The 20,387-nt window shown below is 34.5% G+C and overlaps 1 protein-coding gene and 2 long non-coding RNA genes across 3 annotated transcripts; 2 read left to right on the top strand and 1 right to left on the bottom strand.

Moving 5' to 3' along the window:
* Positions 1-13,814: 13,814 nt before the first annotated feature.
* Positions 13,815-15,839, top strand: LOC125196940 (2-oxoglutarate-dependent dioxygenase 19-like). The gene is made up of 4 exons (XM_048095606.1): positions 13,815-14,091; positions 14,177-14,418; positions 14,808-15,135; positions 15,462-15,839. Exons 1-4 carry the CDS (start codon positions 13,849-13,851, stop codon positions 15,717-15,719), a joined length of 1,071 nt encoding a protein of 356 aa, XP_047951563.1. The 5' UTR covers positions 13,815-13,848; the 3' UTR covers positions 15,720-15,839.
* Positions 15,840-16,748: 909 nt separating this feature from the next.
* Positions 16,749-19,541, bottom strand: LOC125196942. Its single transcript, XR_007171964.1, has 3 exons — positions 19,214-19,541; positions 19,059-19,124; positions 16,749-16,889 (listed from the first exon to the last, which is right to left on the bottom strand). It is a non-coding gene; the product is annotated as an uncharacterized LOC125196942 (long non-coding RNA).
* Positions 18,425-19,422, top strand: LOC125196943. The gene is made up of 2 exons (XR_007171965.1): positions 18,425-18,913; positions 19,009-19,422. It is a non-coding gene; the product is annotated as an uncharacterized LOC125196943 (long non-coding RNA).
* Positions 19,542-20,387: the final 846 nt, after the last annotated feature.

Below are 20,387 nucleotides of genomic sequence, written 5' to 3'. Positions count from 1 at the left end.
GACGAGAAGTAAATACTTGAACCTGGTACACATGGGCATCAAACTAGATCAAGTGTTTTATTACTCATCTTTTATAATTGCAAGAAATCATTTGTCCTGGTTGTATAATGTGTATGCCAGAAATTAAGTATAATTTTTAATTTTTAATTAAACTTCAAAACGTGCGAGTAATATAACACAATCTCGGATATTGCGGAATGATCATGTTCTAGAAGCTTGCTACGTGTGCCTCTCCAAATTGACAGATCAACACTATTAATCTCTATTTGATTCCCTTCTGCCATTAAATTAATCACACATAATCGAGAAAAGTTGGTAGTAAATAATGACCACCCAAGAGATTATTAAATAACATAATTTTTCGTCTTTTAGGATAAGACTAAGGTTTAACTCGCAAAGGTTCTTCTCTATTAACTACTTTATCCGTCCATCCACGGTTAATGGAGTCCGTTTGACTGGGCTTTAGTTTTAAGAAATACTAGTAGTAGAAAAGGGATAGAAAAAGTAAAAGGGCTTTAGTTTTAAGAAATACTAGTAGTAGAAAAGGGATAGAAAAAGTAAAAGAGAATGTAGGCCATATATATATATATATATATATATATATATATATATATATATATATATATATATATATCCTATATAGGGAGATGATCAAAACAAGTATGTGTTTAAATTTAGAAATGCAGCCCAAATCTTGGCCCTATGATTAGATGATCTAATGGTCAATAATTAACCCAAAACACGGAAGGTCATAATTAAGTAGTTTTAGGTCATATTATAAGATTTGGGTTTATGTCATGTTAAGATCATTTTAGGTCATGCTTTGTTAGCATGACCTAAAAATAAACTAACTATGACCTAAAAATGCCTTACGTATGACCGTGTTCTGCATTTCTGTATTTAAATCTGGTCTTTATAGATCAAAACCCTATACATATATATATATATATATATATATATAAAAGGTATCAAGATCTAACTAATTTTAAGTGTATAACTAAAGAATAAATCTCAATCATACAATATGTCAATCCAAAGGCTAAAAATAAAGGCAACAAACCTTTCATATTTAATTAACAAAAATAGAATAAGGGCATTATTGGAAACCAAATTTTGTGGTGGAGTCATTCAATCTTACCCAGAATTGCTCACGCAAAATCAAACTCAGCGACACTCTTCTCCGCTCCGCCACCGCTCGCAGCACCGACAGACCTCCATGCTTGTGCCTTCGCCTCCTCCTGCTCCTCTTCCGCCTCCTGCAACTTCATATCTCTCTCATCCATCACCGCCGGCCACTAAGAGGTGTCTCCGACGCCGTCGATCTGGAGCAACGTCGTAACAACAGTAGAACTCCTCTCTTGATCGAGAAATTCCATCGCGTCAACAAGACGTAGCAAGACTCATGCTAATTTGTTGCAATCTTCATCGTTTACGCTTACGCTCAGCAATCTCCATTGTTAATTGCAAAATCTTCATTGCAAGAGTTGATTTCTCTATCTCACTTGTGGATTTCGCAATCTACTATATCTGTATATCATCTCAAAAGATCATTTCTCCATTATTAATTGTCGATTTCAGGATCTACTAATTCAATATTTCATCACAAAAGTTGAATTCACCATCTCATGAATTGAATTATGAGATGATCGAAGATGGGTCACTTTAAGATAGAAATAGTTCACTGTACTTCACTAAAATATCAAACATCATATTTAATTCACTATAAACAACATTTCACTATAAATATTATATGCATCACTATATGCTCAATATACTTCACAGAAATGAAAAAATATTAGACTATAAGACATGCAGAATTTACTTCACTATATGCACAACATACATCACTATATACTCATTATACATTATAAAGCATGCATAATATACTTCACTATAAGTACAATATACATACATCACTTTATATGTGTTCGTTTTACTGCTTACAAGCCCAACATTATAATTGATATGCTTGATAGTGAAGTAAATATTGATTATAGTGTACTGTTTCCCACATCCCACTAACTCAATTCACTCACATTTTATTATAAAACCAATATAAAAAAATGGGTCCCACATTCCACTAACTTTTTCAACCAACTTTTCTTCTTAAAACTCGTGCCCGGTCAAAGTGTGACTCTTAATTGGGGACGGATGGAGTACAACAGTGAAGTATATAGTGAACAAGATATTAAAAGTAAAATAAGAACTGGCTATTGAATTTAAATGAAGTTTTCTACAATAGTCCAAGAACACTTGAAGTTTACAATCATTTTTTTTCCACATCTATGTCCATGTTTTTCCCACATTCTTCATAATGCTTTGATGTTGTTGTCAAATTCTTCAATGACTCATGGTTTGTTTCCGACAACATTAATGCGCTGCAATACTTTGCTCTTAGTCTTTGGAGTATTCCTTTGCTTCTTGTAGATAATCCACATTTCCAATCTTGTTCCCACCTACCATAATAACATTCCATATGTCTCATCAAACAATTTCCATAATCTTCTACATTTGATTTTGTTTTCCAAGGCATTTTTAGCCTTTTTATGTTCACATCCTTTATTGATTTGCATTGCATGTGATAACCCATTTTTGTCAAATAATAACAAAAATACATTTTCTGCAATACATTATCATGAATATCGAAGGTAGTTCACTATAAAGAATACTCTAGTTCACTGTAAACCTAATAACATGCATCACAGACACTTCACTCTAACCATGAAATACTTCACACTAAACACATTTTACTTCATTGAGATGAAAAAACAGATCACTAATAATATGGATCACAAACACTTCACTCTAACCATGAAATACTTCACTTTAAGTACATTTTACTTCACTGAGTTGAAAAAACAGATCACTAATAACATGCATGACAAACACTTCACTCTAAGCATGAAATACTTCACTGAGATTACAAACACTTCACTCTAACCATGTAATACTTCACTTTAAGCACATTTTACTTCACTCAGATGAAAAAACAGATCACTAATAACATGGATAACAAACACTTCACTCTAACCATGAAATATTTCACTTTAAGCACTTTTTACTTCACTGAGATGGAAAAAACATTTCACTCTAACCAAATACTTCACTTTAAGCACATTTTACTTCACTGAGTTGAAAAAACAGATCACTAATAACATGCATGACAAACACTTCACTCTAAGCATGAAATACTTCACTCTAAGCACATTTTACTTCACTGAAATGAAAAAACAGTGCACTATAAGCATGAATCACAAACACTTCACTCTAACCATGGAATACTTCACTTTAAGCACGTTTTACTTCACTTAGATGAAAAAACAAAGAACTACAAGCATAGATAACAGACACTTCACTCTAACACTGGAATACTTCACTCTAAGCATGTTTTGACTTCACTGAGATCACAAACACTTCACTCTAACCATGTATACTTCACTTTAAGCACATTTTACTTCATTCAGATGAAAAAACAGATCACTAATAACATGGATAACAAACACTTCACTCTAAACACTTTTTACTTCACTGAGATGAAAAAACATATCACTAATAACATGCATTACAAACACTTCACTCTAATCATGAAATACTTCACTCTAAGCACATTTTACTTCACTAAAATGAAAAACAGTGCACTATAAGCATGGATCACAAACACTTCACTCTAACACTGGAATACTTCACTGTAAGCATGTTTTACTTCACTGAAATTGAAAAACAAAGCACTACAAGCATAGATGACAAGCACTTCACTCTAACACTGGAATACTTCACTCTTAGCATTTTTTACTTCACTGAAATGGAAAAACAAAGCACTATAAGCATCGATGACAGACACTTCACTCTAACACTAGAATACTTCACTCTAACCATATTTACTTCACTGAAATGGAAAAATAAAGCACTACAAGCATAGATGACAGACACTTCACTCTAACACTGGAATACTTCACTGTAAGCATGTTTTACTTCACTTAAATGGAAAAACAAAGCACTACAAGCATAGATGACAGACACTTCACTCTAACACTGGAATACTTCACTAAATGAAAACCAGAGCAGGTAGTTGTTACTCACGATCGGAGTCCACGGTTGTTGTTTTTCTTTTCTGTCGATCAAAACCTACACAAAAAGATTGAAGTAGTTAACTGTAGTAATTAACTGTAAGCAGATGTTCTTATGTTCAATTTGGATTCCTTAATAAACTATTGCAGATCTCACTTATTAAAAACTGTAGATGTTTGAATATGCAGAATTCTCAAAACTAACTTTTATTCTAAAACTAAATCTAAATCAGAATGAAAAATCTAAATCAGAAACTAGTAGAACAACTTACATTTGAAAAATCTTTCTGATTTGAATTCATTGTTCGACGATGGATAGAGGCGACGGCGATTGCAGCGACGGGAAGACGGCGACGAAATTTCGAGAATAGGTGAAGAAGGAGAAGACGGGAAGATGAGTGATGGCGGGATAGATTGAATTCCGTAATGAGAAATTATTTCAATTGTTAACCCTAATTTCATTTGTGAAATATCCATTATACCCCCGCCTTGTATAGTGAAGTAAATCTGTGATAGAGTGAACTGATTTCTTCCTCAAATTCAAAAATCACATGTGTTAAAACTAGCCCTTGATTTTCTTGATCTTGTGGTTGTGATTTGTTCTCTAGTTATGTACTTAATGGGCACTTGCCCTATATCACTACTCTATATATATATATATATATATATATAGGGATGTACTAATATACTAACTAATTTTAAACTGCTAACGTACATCCAATCACGTGCTGCCACGTGGCATGAAAAAATGCAATATTATATATAGAAAAATGCAATATGCATTTGTAGAAGCTATAAATGAATTTCGACAGATTGCATTTTTGTTATATGCAAATTGCATTTTTTATTGTTGAGTTTTGCATTTTAGATATTGACGGTTTAATTTGCATTTTATATCTAGACGGATTGCATTTATATATGTGAAAATGCAAAACTTAACAATATAAAATGCAATTTTGTGAAAATGCAAAACTTAACAATATAAAATGCAATTTGCCTATGACTAAAATGCAATCTGCAGAAATGCATGTACAACTTGATAAATGTGTATTGCATTTTTCTGTATACAATATTGCATTTTTCGTGCCACATGACAGCATGTGATTGGATGTATGTTAGCACTCTAATTAAGGATGCGCCCTAATGCTCCCCTATATATATATATATGGTTTTAATCAAAACAAGAATGGGTTTAAATAAAAAAATAGAGGCCAAATGTGGCCCTTAGGATTTGGCGAGATCATCTTAAGATTATAATATCTAATGGCTATATTAATTTCTGGAATATTATTATTTTAATCACTAATAATGCTATAAGGTTACTTATGTCATATCATGTAATCGTCTGTTAGGGAAATTCCTATAATGTTGCCTCACTAACAAATCATCCGCGTGAGTAATGAATTAACATTCCATAACTTTCAACTCCTTTATATCTTCCATTTCTTCAGACAATCTTCCATTCATCTTCCATTAGACTTATTTCCATGGAGATTTATTATTCTTGAGCAATTAGTTTCCAGATTTCGTCGTTGCATCAATCTGTTCCAATTTACCCATAAGTTGACATGACCCAAATATTCGTTTAGTATGACCCAAAGTATGGATGTTGTTTGGATTATTGTTTGTGTATTCTTCGGCTGTATTAATATTGGATTTTTTTAATATGTCAAAAACATGAGAATAATCATGTATTTTACTTTAGTTTGTTTGATACGAACATTTCGATCAGATTTGTATGATGCATTCTGGTACTCCTTAGTGTTATATAATGACCCGAATGTTGGTTTATTATGACACAAATTAACCATATGATGCTATGCCCCAAATATTCATTTATTATGATCCAAATATTCGTTTATTATGACCCAAAGAATGGATGATGTTTAGGTTATTGTTTGTATATTCTTCGGCCGTATTAATATTGGGTTTTTTTAATATGTCAAAAACATGAGAATAATCGTGTATTTTACTTCAGTTTTGTTTGATACGAATATTTCGATCAGATTTGTATGACACATTTTGGTATTCTTTAGTGTTATATAATGACCCGAATGTTGATTTATAATGACACAAATAAACCATACGATGCCATGACCCAAATATTCATTTATAATGACCGAATGTATGAAGTAATTTTCATCATATGGTATTTCGACTACAAGAAATAAAAGGAAAACATTACAAGGTCATTGTAAGTGCAGTTTTACACAAACGACTAATTTTTTATCTAGAAGGCCAACTTTAGGTGATTGTAAGTGCAAAAATGGGATCTTCTTCAGCCGTTCCTTTCCCTTTTTCCCCTTCTGCACAGATATTTTTATGTGGTGTTGTATCTGAAACATCAAATAAATTAGTATATAACATTAACACAAACACAACATAAAAATATGCTTTTTTTCATAGCATGTTTCCCATATGTCTCCTATTATAAAAGCATATCCCATATTAATTCATGAGTTCTTCAAAAGTAGAGGTATAGAAGCTAAAAACATATAACTTTAACCTTGTTTTAGGTCATCAATACCATGTCTCAGTTCAGTCGAATTTTGAGTGTACTTTTACCTATTGCTTATGAAAAAAAACCACAATTAAATACCAGAGTTCCCAAAAAGAATCAAAACTACATTCATTCAAAACCCAGAAAATATAGTTTAGGTTACATCCAACCTATTGAAGTTAAAATTTGGTCAGATTTGGTCAGATTTTAGTCAATCGGTATACACAATCTTACTATCCTTTTCCGTCATGCGTCGCCGTTCCAGAAGAGCGTGTGTCGACCATTGCTAAAGAAGACGCTAGGTTTATCGTCCTCGTTGATTTCAGAATAGTCAACTGGGATTTGTTCTTCGTTGATTTGAGAGAGTAGGGCTTTATCTCGTCGCTGATTTTGTAGGTTTTAGGGAAAATTAATCGAATTTTTGGTGAAATAGAGAGATGGACTGGCGTGTGGAGTAATGACTCCCATTTAATCCGCTCTTAAAAAACGGAACGACAGTTCTCTCTATTTTCTATTCCTTTTTTACCCTTCATATGATGCAAATCCTTCTTATTATGCCCCAGAAGATTTGATGATGCAATCCAAATCGTGGCCATCCATCTACAGATTTAACAGTCCATATATGGTCTGTATTTCTATACTTAGAGACTTCTTTTGATAGATTAAAACCCTTTATATATATATACACATATTTATATAGGGATGTATTCAAATCCTTTTCATATCTTTTGTCCTTTTTTCTTCTTAATCCTAGCCCCACGATTTTGTCATCTGACGGTTAGATTAATGCCACGTGTCATTTAATAATGCAAATTTTCATTCTAATAATGCACAGCGGCTAATAATGCAACATTATAGACTAATAATGCACATTTTCATTCTAATAATGCACAACGGCTAATAATGCAACATTATAGACTAATAATGCATTGATCACAACCATCCAATTCAAGGATCCAAGGGCTGAGATTAAGAAGGAAATAGGACACTTAGGGTGCAAAGGAGCCTAACGCACCCCTATATATATATATATATATATTCTCTCTGTCCATCATTTAAAGAACTATTTTGACTCAGCATGAAGTTTAAGAAATTATTTGACTTTGAGAAAAAAATATTCCCTCCGTCCACAAAAGACAGAGCACAATTATCATTTTTAGTCGTTCACAAAAAATAGAGCACATTCATTTATGGAATGTTTTCAACAAATAATAACCCTGCACATCATTCCACTAACACTACTTCTCTCTTATTTTTTTCTCTTCTCTCTTACTTTACCAATTCTACATTAAAACGAGTTGGTGGAATATTATAAACTTCAATTTATTAGAAATGAGTCACTCACCCCTTAAAAGGCCTTACAAAAGGGACGATTCTCCACACTTATATAGAGGAGCTAGGATCATCACCAAGTCGATGTGGGACAAGATTTTAAGAGTTTTAACACGCCCCCTCACGTGTGGGCCGGAATGACACATCGGACTTCCATCACATTGGTAGACAAGAGAAGAGAGCCGCTCTGATACCATATTAGAAATGAGCCACTCACCCATTAAAAGGCCTTATAAGAGGGGGGGTTCTCCACACTTATATAGAGGAGCTAGGATCATCACTAAGTCGATGTGAGACAAGATTTTAAGAGTTTTAACACAATTTTAATTGTGTTAGTTTTATAATGGATTGGGAGTGAAAAAAAGTTAGTGGAATGTGGAGTCCGTATACAAAAAAATGGAATAAAGGGGATAGTTCTTTAAATCATGGATATCCAAAATGTTAAAATGGCTCTTTAAATTAGGGACAGAAGGAATATTATTTTTACATTTCCTTTGTCCTATTAAAATATGTGTACTTTTCATTTATGTTCATCCATAAAAATATAGGCATTTCCATTTATGGAAAGTTATCACCAACTTATTAATCATATAGATTATACAACTATGACCCATTATTACAATTCATTAAACACAAATAGTAATGTGGATTTCACTGTCTACTAACACTACTTTAACTACTATTCTCTTCCTCTCCACTTTACCCATTGTACATTAATTCTCATGTCATTTCATATGTATATATTTTTATGGAACAGAGACAGTAATAAAATATGAGTGTCATAAGTTAGTGGAAGATGTGATCCATTACGAAAAGTAGTAAAAAATATAAAGGGTGTCAATCAGTGGCGAATCAGGAACTTTTAATTTGGGGGTACAAATTTGTCGGACAAATAATTACATTATATATTAAAAATAAAAGAAACTAATAGTTTGTATTTGTAAAAAACCACAAAGAAAATAAGAAAAATTACAAACTATTAACTTTTGAAATTTGAAATTCATACCTAAGCATAAAACGTAACTGAAAAAAATGTACATATGTATACCTAATCTTTGATAGAAACTCAAATTCATAGTACTAACTATTAAGAATATAATTGAAATAAAAATAAAATAAAATATAGACCTAATCTTTAAAGAAGAAAATAGACTAATTGAATTTTCAAATTTTACATCACATTAAGAATATATTTTAGATTATAGTAAAAATGCAATAAAAAAAACTACATAGAGAGATAGGAATAAATTGCCAGATCATTTATAATTCTAGGCCAACTGAATTTTCAAATTTTATAGTAATTCAAATTAAAGTAAAATGCATTAAAAAACTATCTAGAGATAGAAGTAAATTCAAATATATTTTTGAGACAATAAAATAAAATAATTGAACTCCCTGATATGTCTAATACTAAAAACACACCATTTAAAATTAATAGGCACAAGTAGGAACCGAACCTAGCCAACAAGCAGAAATAGCCAGCCGACAATCACCCGACCACATGACCTTATACTTCGATTATACTCCCTCTGTCTATAAATAAATATCCCATATTTAATTGACACGTATTTTCAGAAATTGTTTATCTTTATATAGTAAATGGGTAGAAAACTTAGAGGAATGTGAGACATACTTTTATATATAGATTTTATAATAAAATACGAGTGTAATAAGTTAATGGAATGTAGGGTACACTTATTATATTATATAGTAAAAGTGAAATGAGACATTTATTGGCGCACGGACGAAAAAGGAAAAATGAGACATTTAATGGCGGACATAATACTCTCTCTGTCTTATTAGAAATGAACATTTGCTTTCCGATATAGAATTTTATGTAGTGTTATTTTGTGAGTTAACGAGGAGAGAGAAAAGTAAGAGAGATGAAAAAGTAAAGATGATATTGTTTACATTTTAGGAAATCGTTTCATTGCTATTGGGGCATCTCAAAAAGAAAAACGTGTCATTTTAATGGGACAGGGAGTAAGACATAAATAATTGGAGGTGTAGTTGTACCCTCTATACTCATGTGGTTCCGCCATTTAGTGTCAATTATAAACGAATGAAAAAGGAAATTAGTGTCAATTAATTGTGGAGGAAGTGAGTATATATAACATTGAACTTTCTATGTCCCATTTAAAATGTAATGTTATCCTTTTTTGGGTGTCCCATTAAAAATGAAACGTTTCCTAAAATAGAAACAATTCTATCTCTATTTTTCCATCTCTCTTACTTTACTCACTTTTCATTAGAGTGTATCCACAATAGCGGATGTCACGGTGGACGTCGGACCGGCGTGCGGGGCATCCGCGCGGGACGTCCGCCATTGGATCGTGAGAGGCGGACGCGGACGTCCTCGGTGGATATGAGGTATCCGCGGCCTTCCGGCGACGTCCGTCGTGACGTTCGCCATTGCGGTGCCATGACGGACGTCCCGATTTTTTATTTTTTTTAACTATGTATTTTTTTAAAAATAATTATGTATGTTTTTTACTATTTAAATAAAATCGATGCATTTTCCCCGTGTTCGTGTCGAAATTTTAATTCCGTAAATTGCATATTTGTGAATTTGTAAGTTTTTATTATTGTGGATGTCCGCTGGGATGTCCTTGGGGATGTCCGCTATTGTGCAGTGGAATGTACTTATGACGTGGCAATGCAGTGGGATGCCCTTATGATGTGGCAAGAGGTATTTTTTGGTGTCCGTCGGGACATCCGTTCCTATTGTGGATGCTCTTAGCTCACAAGACAATATTGTATAAAATCTAATACCGATCTCTAAATATTGTATTTTAAGGGGGCGCAAGGAGTACATTTTATATACCAGTAGCACGCCACTAGGGTATATTATAGACTAAAGTCTCTTTTTGGTCCTTAACATAGGCCGATTTTTTGATTTTGGTCCATGACATTATCTTTTGAATTATTTGGTCCTTAACAATTAAAAATCAGTCACATTTGGTCCGAAATAGACGGAACCGTTAAAAATTAACGGTCAACGAATTTAAAATCAATTTTGACCGGATTAAGAGTTTTAAAAATTAGATTTTTTTTTCTTTTTCAAATGAATTCTAATTTTTTCCGAAATTATTTTTATTAACTTAAAAATTACAAAACACAAAATTTATTTCAAAACAAAACGCCATAACTTAACATTTCAGAATCTAAAACCAAAATTCAATCATCTCTCCCTGTAATTGGAGCAGATTTAGTAAAATTATTTTGAATTTTGGAGGGTGTTTTATCAAACACTTGGTGTGCAACCAAGTTTGTACGCACTTCTTCTTGCTCTCACCATTCCAAAGAAAACACAAATTGTTCGCCATTCCAAATTGTTTACAACGAGCACTACAATTAAGCTAATTGTTCACCAGTCCAGATTTTTCATCATCTCAAACTTCATTACTTCAACTTCAACATATAAACAAACATTACAATAACAAAGAAACAAAATCAAAACTTCACAACACTAATCTAATTTTTTCATCGATTGATGCCAAAATCAAGCCAAAACTGTCACTTTCGGTCTCTCGCTCAGCGACGGCGAAGAAGTGCTGTTGCCGCCGTCGTCTTCGTCGATGGGGTCAATTGGTTCGCACCACTTGAAATGGTGCAATCTTTTCTCTCACAAACAAAGTAGAGCCCCCCTTGTAGAGTTGTCATGGCTTTTGAGAAAAGTAGATCTAGGGTTGAATCCACAATTGATTTGTATGTAAATCGCCGCTGCGAACTACGGTGGAATCGCCGGCGAGAACCTCACTTCGATTCGCCGGCGAAAACTAGGTGTGCAAAGTGAGAGAGATCAGGAGATCGACGCAATTTCTCGATTGAGAGAGATCGAGAGATTTGCGATTTCATTTTCTTTAATTTAATTTTGTTATACTTATTATTATTTACTTAAAATTTTGTAATTTTTCAGATTTTGGTTAATTATATATTAGACATTAATTAAACATAATTAAAACTTTTAATCCGGTCAAAATTGATTTAAAATTCGTTGACCGTTAATTTTTAACGGTTCCATCTATTTCGGACCAAATGTGACTGATTTTTAATTATTAAGGACCAAATAATTCAAAAGATAATGTTATGGACCAAAATCAAAAAATCGGCGTATGTTAAAGACCAAAAAGAGACTTTAGTATATATTATAATACTTATATACTAATAGCACGCCACTAGGGTATATTATAACAAAAACAGATTTCATGTGTTGGTAGCACGCACGCTATTAACTAGGACATAATCACGTATTATAATAGATTTCATGTCCTATAATAATATGGGCTAGGTTAGGTTAGGTTGGAAATTTTTTAGCTTAATTGAAAATTGAGATGCATTTTCAGTCACTTATTCATAATATTTTTGAAATGTCAACTGCAAGTATATTATATTAATTTGGGGGTATTATCATCAATAGCCTGCACATCAAATGTCAATGGTTTGCACATCAAATATCAACTACTTATAGTTGATATTATATTTGTATAGTTGACATGAATTATATATATATAGTTGACATTATAGGGGAGTGATCAATTGCTAACTTATCATTTAATTGCTAACTACAACTAATTTAAGGCAATATGATTTTAGAAAACACGTGGTCTACAATTTGCCACGTGTAATTTTCGTTTTTATTAATTAAATAAAAAAAAAGATAAAAAAAAAATTCCAAATTAGGGTTTTGGATGAAAATGTCAATATAGTGTTTCGAAAATATCAACATAATGCTTTGAGAATGTCAACATAATTTAGGATTGACATTGTATATGCTTTATATTGACACATTATCTTAGCTGCATTGACATTAACCTGTGTACGAAAAATACGAAAAATTCTAGATTTTTTTTTCAAATTTTGACGTCGGAACATATGCATGTAGTATATCGTTGGAATCCTTATAAAATTATCTTTAATATGATATATGTTATATGAATTTAAAGTTTTGGGATTTCTTTTAAAAGTTAGTTATAACTAACTTGACATTAATACCCCTATTGATATTTTTTGGAATTAATCCTATGGCCTTATTGACGTTTTTTGTTGATCGTATTGACATATCGTGTTTGATAATCTAGACTTTTAATTTGAATATCTAATGGCTATTATTGAGTTGTAGTTAGCAATTAAGCATTGAGTTAGCAATATAATATTCCCCTAACATTATATATGTGTAGTTGACATGAATTGTATATGTAGTTGATATTATATGTGTGTAATTGAAATAAATTGTATATGTAGTTGACAAAAATAAAATTAAAAATTTAAAAAAATTTAAAAAAATTAAAATTAGAAAAAGTATTTATTAAATAAAATGTACCAATAAATTATCATTCTGCCCTTTTATAATTAATTAATCTAAATATTTTTCATGTGGCAAATTCTATACCACTCATTTAATAAAAATGAGTGGCTGATAATGTAACTCAATTCTAATTAGGCTAAAAAATGTCAATTGAACCCATAATAGTATTCCGTCAAATGATTTCCAATTTATAAGCCCAAAATTTTTATTTCAATTTAATTGAGACGCAAGAAATATAACTTTTTTCAAAATGAGTATATAAAAGAATTGTACCAAACACTAATGAAATTGATCGGGATTACATTTTATATACTAGTAGCACGCCACTAGGGTATATTATAATACAAACAGATTTCATGTTTTGGTAGCACGCACGCCACTAGGGCATAATTACATAGTATTATAATAGATTTCATGTCCTATAATAATATTCCGTCAATTGATTTCTTAATTAAAAGGGTAAGAAAACAAACGTGGGAACACGTGGCGGAGTAGTGGAACCCTTACCTGCCAATCAACATTATATACTTCTATTCACTCCTACTTCTATATATACTTCACTCACCATCATCCTTTTCCAAACGCACTTTTTGTTTCCCATAACCTAACAAAAGAAAAAAAGAGGAGAAAGGTAACTAGCAATGGCATCAAGAGTTGCATCTTCAGATTCATTTAAGCACTTCGAATTCGATGCCACTCCTAAACACTTGTCATCTTCTTCTTCCGTCCCTTCCAAATTCAACTTCACCAACGATCGCACTGCTTTCACTCCCGACTCCCTCCCTATCATCGATTTCTCAGCCCTCGTCACCGGAGATCCTCATCAACGCTCCAAGGCTGTCCACGATCTCGCCACAGCATGTCGGGATTGGGGTTTCTTCATCGTATGATCAATACTATATCAACATATATAGTACCTTTATTGATTAAATGCTGTTTAGTAATGTAAATTATGTTCGTGTTTGGCAGCTTGTGAATCACGGTGTTCCCGAGAGCTTGATGGAAGCAATGTTTAGAGTAGTAAAAGAGTTCTTCAGTTTGGCTGATTCGGAGAAGAAGCAGTACGAAGCCAAGAGTGCTTCAGATCCCATCAAATGTGGGAATTTCAACGTTGCCAACACTTCAAACCAGAGCTTCACTTTATGGAGAGATTACCTTAAGCTCTATGTGCATCCCACTTTCCACTGCCCCCATAAACCCAAACCTTTGTGGTACATTTCAGACCCTTTTTCATACTCCCTCCGTATTTAAAAAATAGAAACATTTGATACGCCACGTGTGTTAATGCACAATTGGTAAAGTAAGTGAGAAGAATTGGTAAAGTAAGAGAGGAAAAGAAAAATGAGTAAAGTAAGAGAGATGAAGAGAAAAATGAGTAAAGTAAGAGAGATGAAGAGAAAAATGAGTAAAGTAAGAGAGACGAAGAGAAAAAGTAGTGAAAGTAGAGTTAGTGGATTGTGAGGTCTGTGTCCTAAAATAGAAAGATTCTAAAGTTTCAATTTTTGAGGAACGACCAAAAATGGAAATAGTTGTTATTGAGGGAGTATAAGTTTAATTAATTTGATAGTAGTAATAAATATTAATGGTGTTGTGATTATAGGGATGTGGTGCAGGAATACACCCTAATAACGAGGGAATTAGCATTAGAGCTAATCAAAGCAGTATGCGAAGCCCTAGAATTGAATCAACGTTACGTGGATGAAACATTGAAGATGGAATCGAGTTTTCAAATGTTTGCGACCAATTACTATCCACGTTGCCCTCATCCGGACCAAGCCATCGGCATTCCGTCGCATACAGATCCAGGTCTCTTCACATTTCTCATACACAACGGGGTCGCCGGTCTCCAAATCGAGCACAACGGCAAGTGGTTCAACGCCAACTCTCCTCAGAATTCTATTTTGGTCAATGCAGCTGACCAACTTGAGGTATAAACCACTAAATTAAATTAGTCTACGTTGTATAAATGTACTACTCCCCCCATCCAGTCACACTATATTATTTCGGTCCGTCCCAAGTCACATTTTACATTTGTCATAAATATTATTCAACTAACTCTTTCACTCACATTCTCTTATAAAATTAATATAAAAAAGTGGACTTCATATTTTACTAACTTTTCCAACCTACTATTCTTTACATATTTTAAACCTCGTGTTCATGCTAAATGTGACTCCTACTGTGGGACGGAGGAAGTATTAGATAGTATAATTGTTTTTTACTAATAAATTGCTAACAAGATATAACCGAATAGATATTCACCAATGGAAGGTGCAAGAGTGTGAAACATAGAGCGGTGTTGAATGAGGAGAAAGATAGAATCTCGATCGTGGTGGCGAATGGTCCCTCGGGGGAGGCGGTGCTCGGACCCGCGGAGGCGCTGGTGGAGAAAGATGGGAGAGCAAAGTATTGTGCAATGAAGTATGAAGAGTATCTGGAGTCGCAGCTCACCAAATCACGCGTCGATGGGAAATCCATTTTGGAACAGCAGATGATATGCTCTACCAATTAAAATATGGAGTTGTACTTTGTTATGTTTCTCTCTATTATGTTTAATGTGTTCGGTGTCTTTCATCGATAACTGGAGGTGGGACTCATTTTCCGTAATAATACTTTAGTTATTTTTTTTCTAGCTCTTTTCTTATTTTATCAGTTCTGTATTAAAACTCTGGTCAACCAAAAGTCGATGCTTTCATACACTTCAAAGTCAGCAATAATTTCTACAATAATTAGGACAAAGACAAACAGCTCAAATACTTGGACCATTACTGTCACGACCGCGTTTTTTAGGGTTAATAAATGCGGGTGATCGCGACTAATGGGACTTTAAGAAAGAATAATTTTCTAGGGTTTCAATAAAGAGTTTTACGAAAATAATTAATATTTAGATAACAAGGGAAAATGCAGAGTAAATGCTTAGGTTTTGAATCCAAATACAACGGGTATCATATTTAATAATTTATGATCCAAGAGAAGAAGGGGTTCAAAATATAATTATGAAAAATAGTATTATATCAGCGGAAGCATCCAAGAGTAAGAGTGACGCCGTGTATGAAGACACGACGACCCTCGGAGTTCAAAATAAAATCCAACAATAATTCAGGTTCGACTCAACTCCACTCCAAGCTCGTCGCCGCTCAACTTGCACATAAGGAAAACATATGTAGGGCTGAGTACTTGATGCACTCAGTGGACTCATTCCGAAAACAAGTTATCAAAAATATTTATATTTATCATGCCATTGTTAGGTCACCGTCGGGGTTTTAGCTTTTGAAAGGCCCGAGGCACCAAATATTCCATTGTTCAAAATCACGACTGCGCAGTCATTTTCCCATAGACGTTTACCATATCTGCTCATACATGACTTGGAATGTGGCCACAAACCAAGTCACTAGACCGGCCAACCCGTACGCTGACACACGGTCTACCATAGGTGTACACTAATCCAAGTAGGGTTTGCGGCCCTACAAGGACCCGAATTCGATTTAAATAATAAATGACAAAGCCATTTCAGATAGGCACGTTGAAATAAAGTACGGCATGATAAACAATTTCGCATTTCATTCCCATCGATAAAATAGTTAGGACATTGTCCTTATTTAAAAATAGAGTCCACCTTAAAGCGCTTAATTCTCAACTATATTCTTCCCCTTGGTATCACGTTTCGCGCGCAAAAAATCACCTTTAGATATTAAATAACACATATATCAACATAAGAAGTCAAGCAATAGATAGGATGCATGCTTCCTAGAGCTTCCATTATTTTCTTGATGCGAATATGAATTCTTCCAATTAGAACTTGGTCTTTTTGATTAAATCCTTCCGCTCACGCCCCAACGAATTTTATTAAAACGGCCCAAAGATTAAAACACCGTATAGTCCAATAAAAAGTCAACATACTCAAGCCCAAGAAATTTAAAAAGAAATGAAGAGATCGGGCCATTGCCAAGACTTAAAAGAATTGGCCCAAAACAATTTAATCAACCAACCTCCATTACTTTACAAATAAAAATAAAGGAAAAGGTTTAAAACCAATCAAAGGTATACTCCTTTCCAAACTACACGTGTACTTCCTTTCCCCATCCACAATCAAATTTTAAAATCGTTATTGAAAGTAGAGTAAAGATCAAAAGTGGTCCTGAACATATGATCATTTTATGATTTTGGTCCTAAATTTTATCCTTTTGATTTTTTGGTTCTGTACATTTCAAATCGGATCACAATTGGTCCTCCGTCAATAGTTCCGTTAATTTTATAACAGTCAACATGTTTAGCCCAATTTTGACCAAATTAGAATTTTAATTTTAATTTTTTAATCCCTAATTAGACTAGGTCCCGGAGCTCCCGTTTGCGATGGAGATGGAGCAGGAGACGTCGGCTTCGACAGAGTCGGGGCTGGAACTGAAGCCTGAGGGGAAGCAACCGGAGCCGGCGTAGGTGCAGCCGGTGGAGGAGGAGATGGCACCAGAGGCGGCGGCGAGGCGGGAACCACCGGCAGAGGCGCGGAGACTGGCGGTGGTGTTGAAACAAGAGGCGGCGTTGCTGCTGGAGGCGTCGGAGTGGTCACCGGAGGCGGACTAATTCTCTACAAGTGCCGCAACAAGCGTATGGATGAGTTGCAGAAGCTTGTTGGAGGGAATTCGCGAAGGATGGTGTTTTATTGCAGGAGGCTTTTTGTCGTGCCATTAAAGCTCGACAAATTAAAGCACCAGACTTTTAATTGAAAGCACCACCCAACACTACTACTCAAATTAGATTCTCTCTAAGAGAGAGAAGGTGAAAAGCTCGCCGGAGGTTGAAAAATGTAGGGTGCTTTGGGATTTGAGAGATGAGAGAGAGAGAGAGTGAAGATGTAGAGAAATAAAGAAGAAAGGGAGTGATCTCAAATTGGAGCTGTGCTCTATTTCTGCCACCTGCTGCTACTCCCGTCGCCGATCCTCCTCCAGTTAGCACACCACCGCCAGCGTCACCTCCGCCGGCAGTTTCTCCTCTCGCCTCGCCGCCGCCTCCGGTGCCATCTCCTCCTCCACCGGCTGCACCTATGCCAGCTCCGGTTGCTTCCCCTCCGGCTTCGGTTCCAGCCCCGGCTCTGTCGAAGCCGACGTCTCGTGCTCCATCTCCATCGCAAACGAGCTCTCCGGCTCGGCCGACGGGAGCTCCGGGACCTAGTCTAATTAGGGATTAAAAAATCAAAATTAAAAGTCTAATTTGGTCAAAATTGGGCTAAACACGTTGACTGTTATAAAATTAACGGAACTATTGACGGAGGATCAATTGTGAACCGATTTGAAATGTGCAGGACCAAAAAATAAAAAAAGATAAAGTTTAGGACCAAAATCATAAAATGATCGTATGTCCAGGACCACTTTTGGCCTTTTACTCTTGAAAGTAAATAAACAAAACTTAACACTCTTCTTCCTAAACCATCGGCTATTCCCTCTCTCTTGATACTGTGTTCTTCCCCAAACTGCAAACAAATTCATCTCCCTCCCTATCGATTTCTCTCACAAAAGGCAAGAACACAGTCCCAAAATCCCAGAGGTCGCGGAGGTTCGCTGCTACCGCCGGCATCCCTCCGTGGTGCCGCCGCTGCCGGCTCTGAATTCATCGCTCGCATCCACCACGTCACTTGGCGCCGCAGCAGCCGCTGCGTCACTGCTCCGACGGCCTCGATCTCGCCCCCGATTCGCCCCAGAGAACCCGCATGTAAGTTGTAAATTTTATTTTCGATTTTGTTAAGGCTAGCTCTTTAAATTCAGACTGAGTTGGGTTCGATTTACTCGATTAGAGATTGATTACAGGTTTCATGCGATGCACAAAAATTGAGGTGATATTGGGGTGTGTGATGTACCTTTGTAGATTGGGGACGAATTGGCTTAAACAAAGGAGGAGGTTCTGGCTTCCGTTTCTCTCTTCTCTGTTCATGAAAGTTCTATGAGTTTAGTGCATAGTTTAGGAGTTTTCGATTGAAGATTCACAAGGTGGAACGTAGTTGGAAAAGATTACCGTGGTGCAAAAGGGATTAGGATTAGAATTCGGATATCTGCGCCGCCGGAGGAAACCCGGCCGTTCTCTTCCTTGATTGAGAGAGAGTTTTCAACTGTGGAGGAACGGTGCCGTGAGAAAGAGATTAGGGTATGGGGAATTTATATAGCCGTGTAATTTGAGTTATTTTTGGTGGTTGATTTCAATTGATTGTGGAAAATGAATATTTGGAAAGACTTCTTGCAAATTGCAAAGGAGGAGCGTGGTGTGGGAGGAAGGAAACTTGGCAATTTATTTGCTAAATAAAATAATAAAAATACTTCCTTCTGCAATAACGGAAATGATTTAATTTTGGAATAGGATATTGCAGATTAAGGGAGAGGAGAAAAAAAAAACGCGTGAAGATGTAGGAGGAGAAATCTTTGGAAAGTCTGTAATTGAAATTAAAGGAAAGTCTTTGGAATCAAGACAAAGATCTTATAATTTAATTAATTTAATTTAGGGCTCAAACCCTTGTATTTTATTTAAATTATGTTGCTCACAAATTATGTTTCACCAGATCGGACTATTATTATTTATTTATTTTTATCATCAGATCCAACACGGAATTGAGTTCAATAAATATTCTTCACCGCAAGGAATTAAATATATATATATATATATATATATATATATATATATGGAGTGCGTTATAATGATAGCCACGATTTGTGTGATAACTCTATAACTAAATCTGTACCACACATTTTTAAAATATGTGATGCTAGATTTAATCTAACAAAACTATCATTTTATCAAATAAAACTATCATTTTCGGATATATTAAGGGCAAAATTGTCATTTCAATTTTAAAATTGGTGGGAAAAAAGAAAACGCTCTGAATTCATCTCAGACTCAAACACTCTGAATCGAATTTCAAACCCTACGAATCGAAGGAAACACTCAAACACTCTGAATCGCATTTGAAACCCTACGAATCGAAGGAAAAATCATCACAATTCTGGAATATGTCGAAGGAAATCATAGTTTTTTCATCGAAGAAAGGTTGGATGAAGTTTATTACTTATTTCACTTTTGATTTTGATCGATTTATCATTTTGCTGATGATTTTCTCGATTATTTTTAGATTCTGTAGTTTTTTAGTGTAGATATTTCTTATATTTATACAATATCGTTCATGCATAACAATATATGC

The sequence above is a fragment of the Salvia hispanica genome, chromosome 6 (genome assembly GCF_023119035.1).
Source record: "Salvia hispanica cultivar TCC Black 2014 chromosome 6, UniMelb_Shisp_WGS_1.0, whole genome shotgun sequence".
In the NCBI taxonomy this organism is placed as follows: Eukaryota; Viridiplantae; Streptophyta; class Magnoliopsida; order Lamiales; family Lamiaceae; genus Salvia; species Salvia hispanica.
Note: the sequence above shows the minus strand (reverse complement) of the source record. Positions and strands in the feature narration are given on the sequence as shown.

Excerpts from the sequence above, each read along its gene's own strand:
- LOC125196940 (XM_048095606.1), top strand. The coding sequence starts at position 13,849 with ATGGCATCAAGAGTTGCATCTTCAGATTCATTTAAGCACTTCGAATTC. Across the intron at positions 14,419-14,807 it reads CATAAACCCAAACCTTTGTG|GGATGTGGTGCAGGAATACA; the intron begins GTACATTTCAGA and ends TTGTGATTATAG. Across the intron at positions 15,136-15,461 it reads ATGCAGCTGACCAACTTGAG|ATATTCACCAATGGAAGGTG; the intron begins GTATAAACCACT and ends ATAACCGAATAG.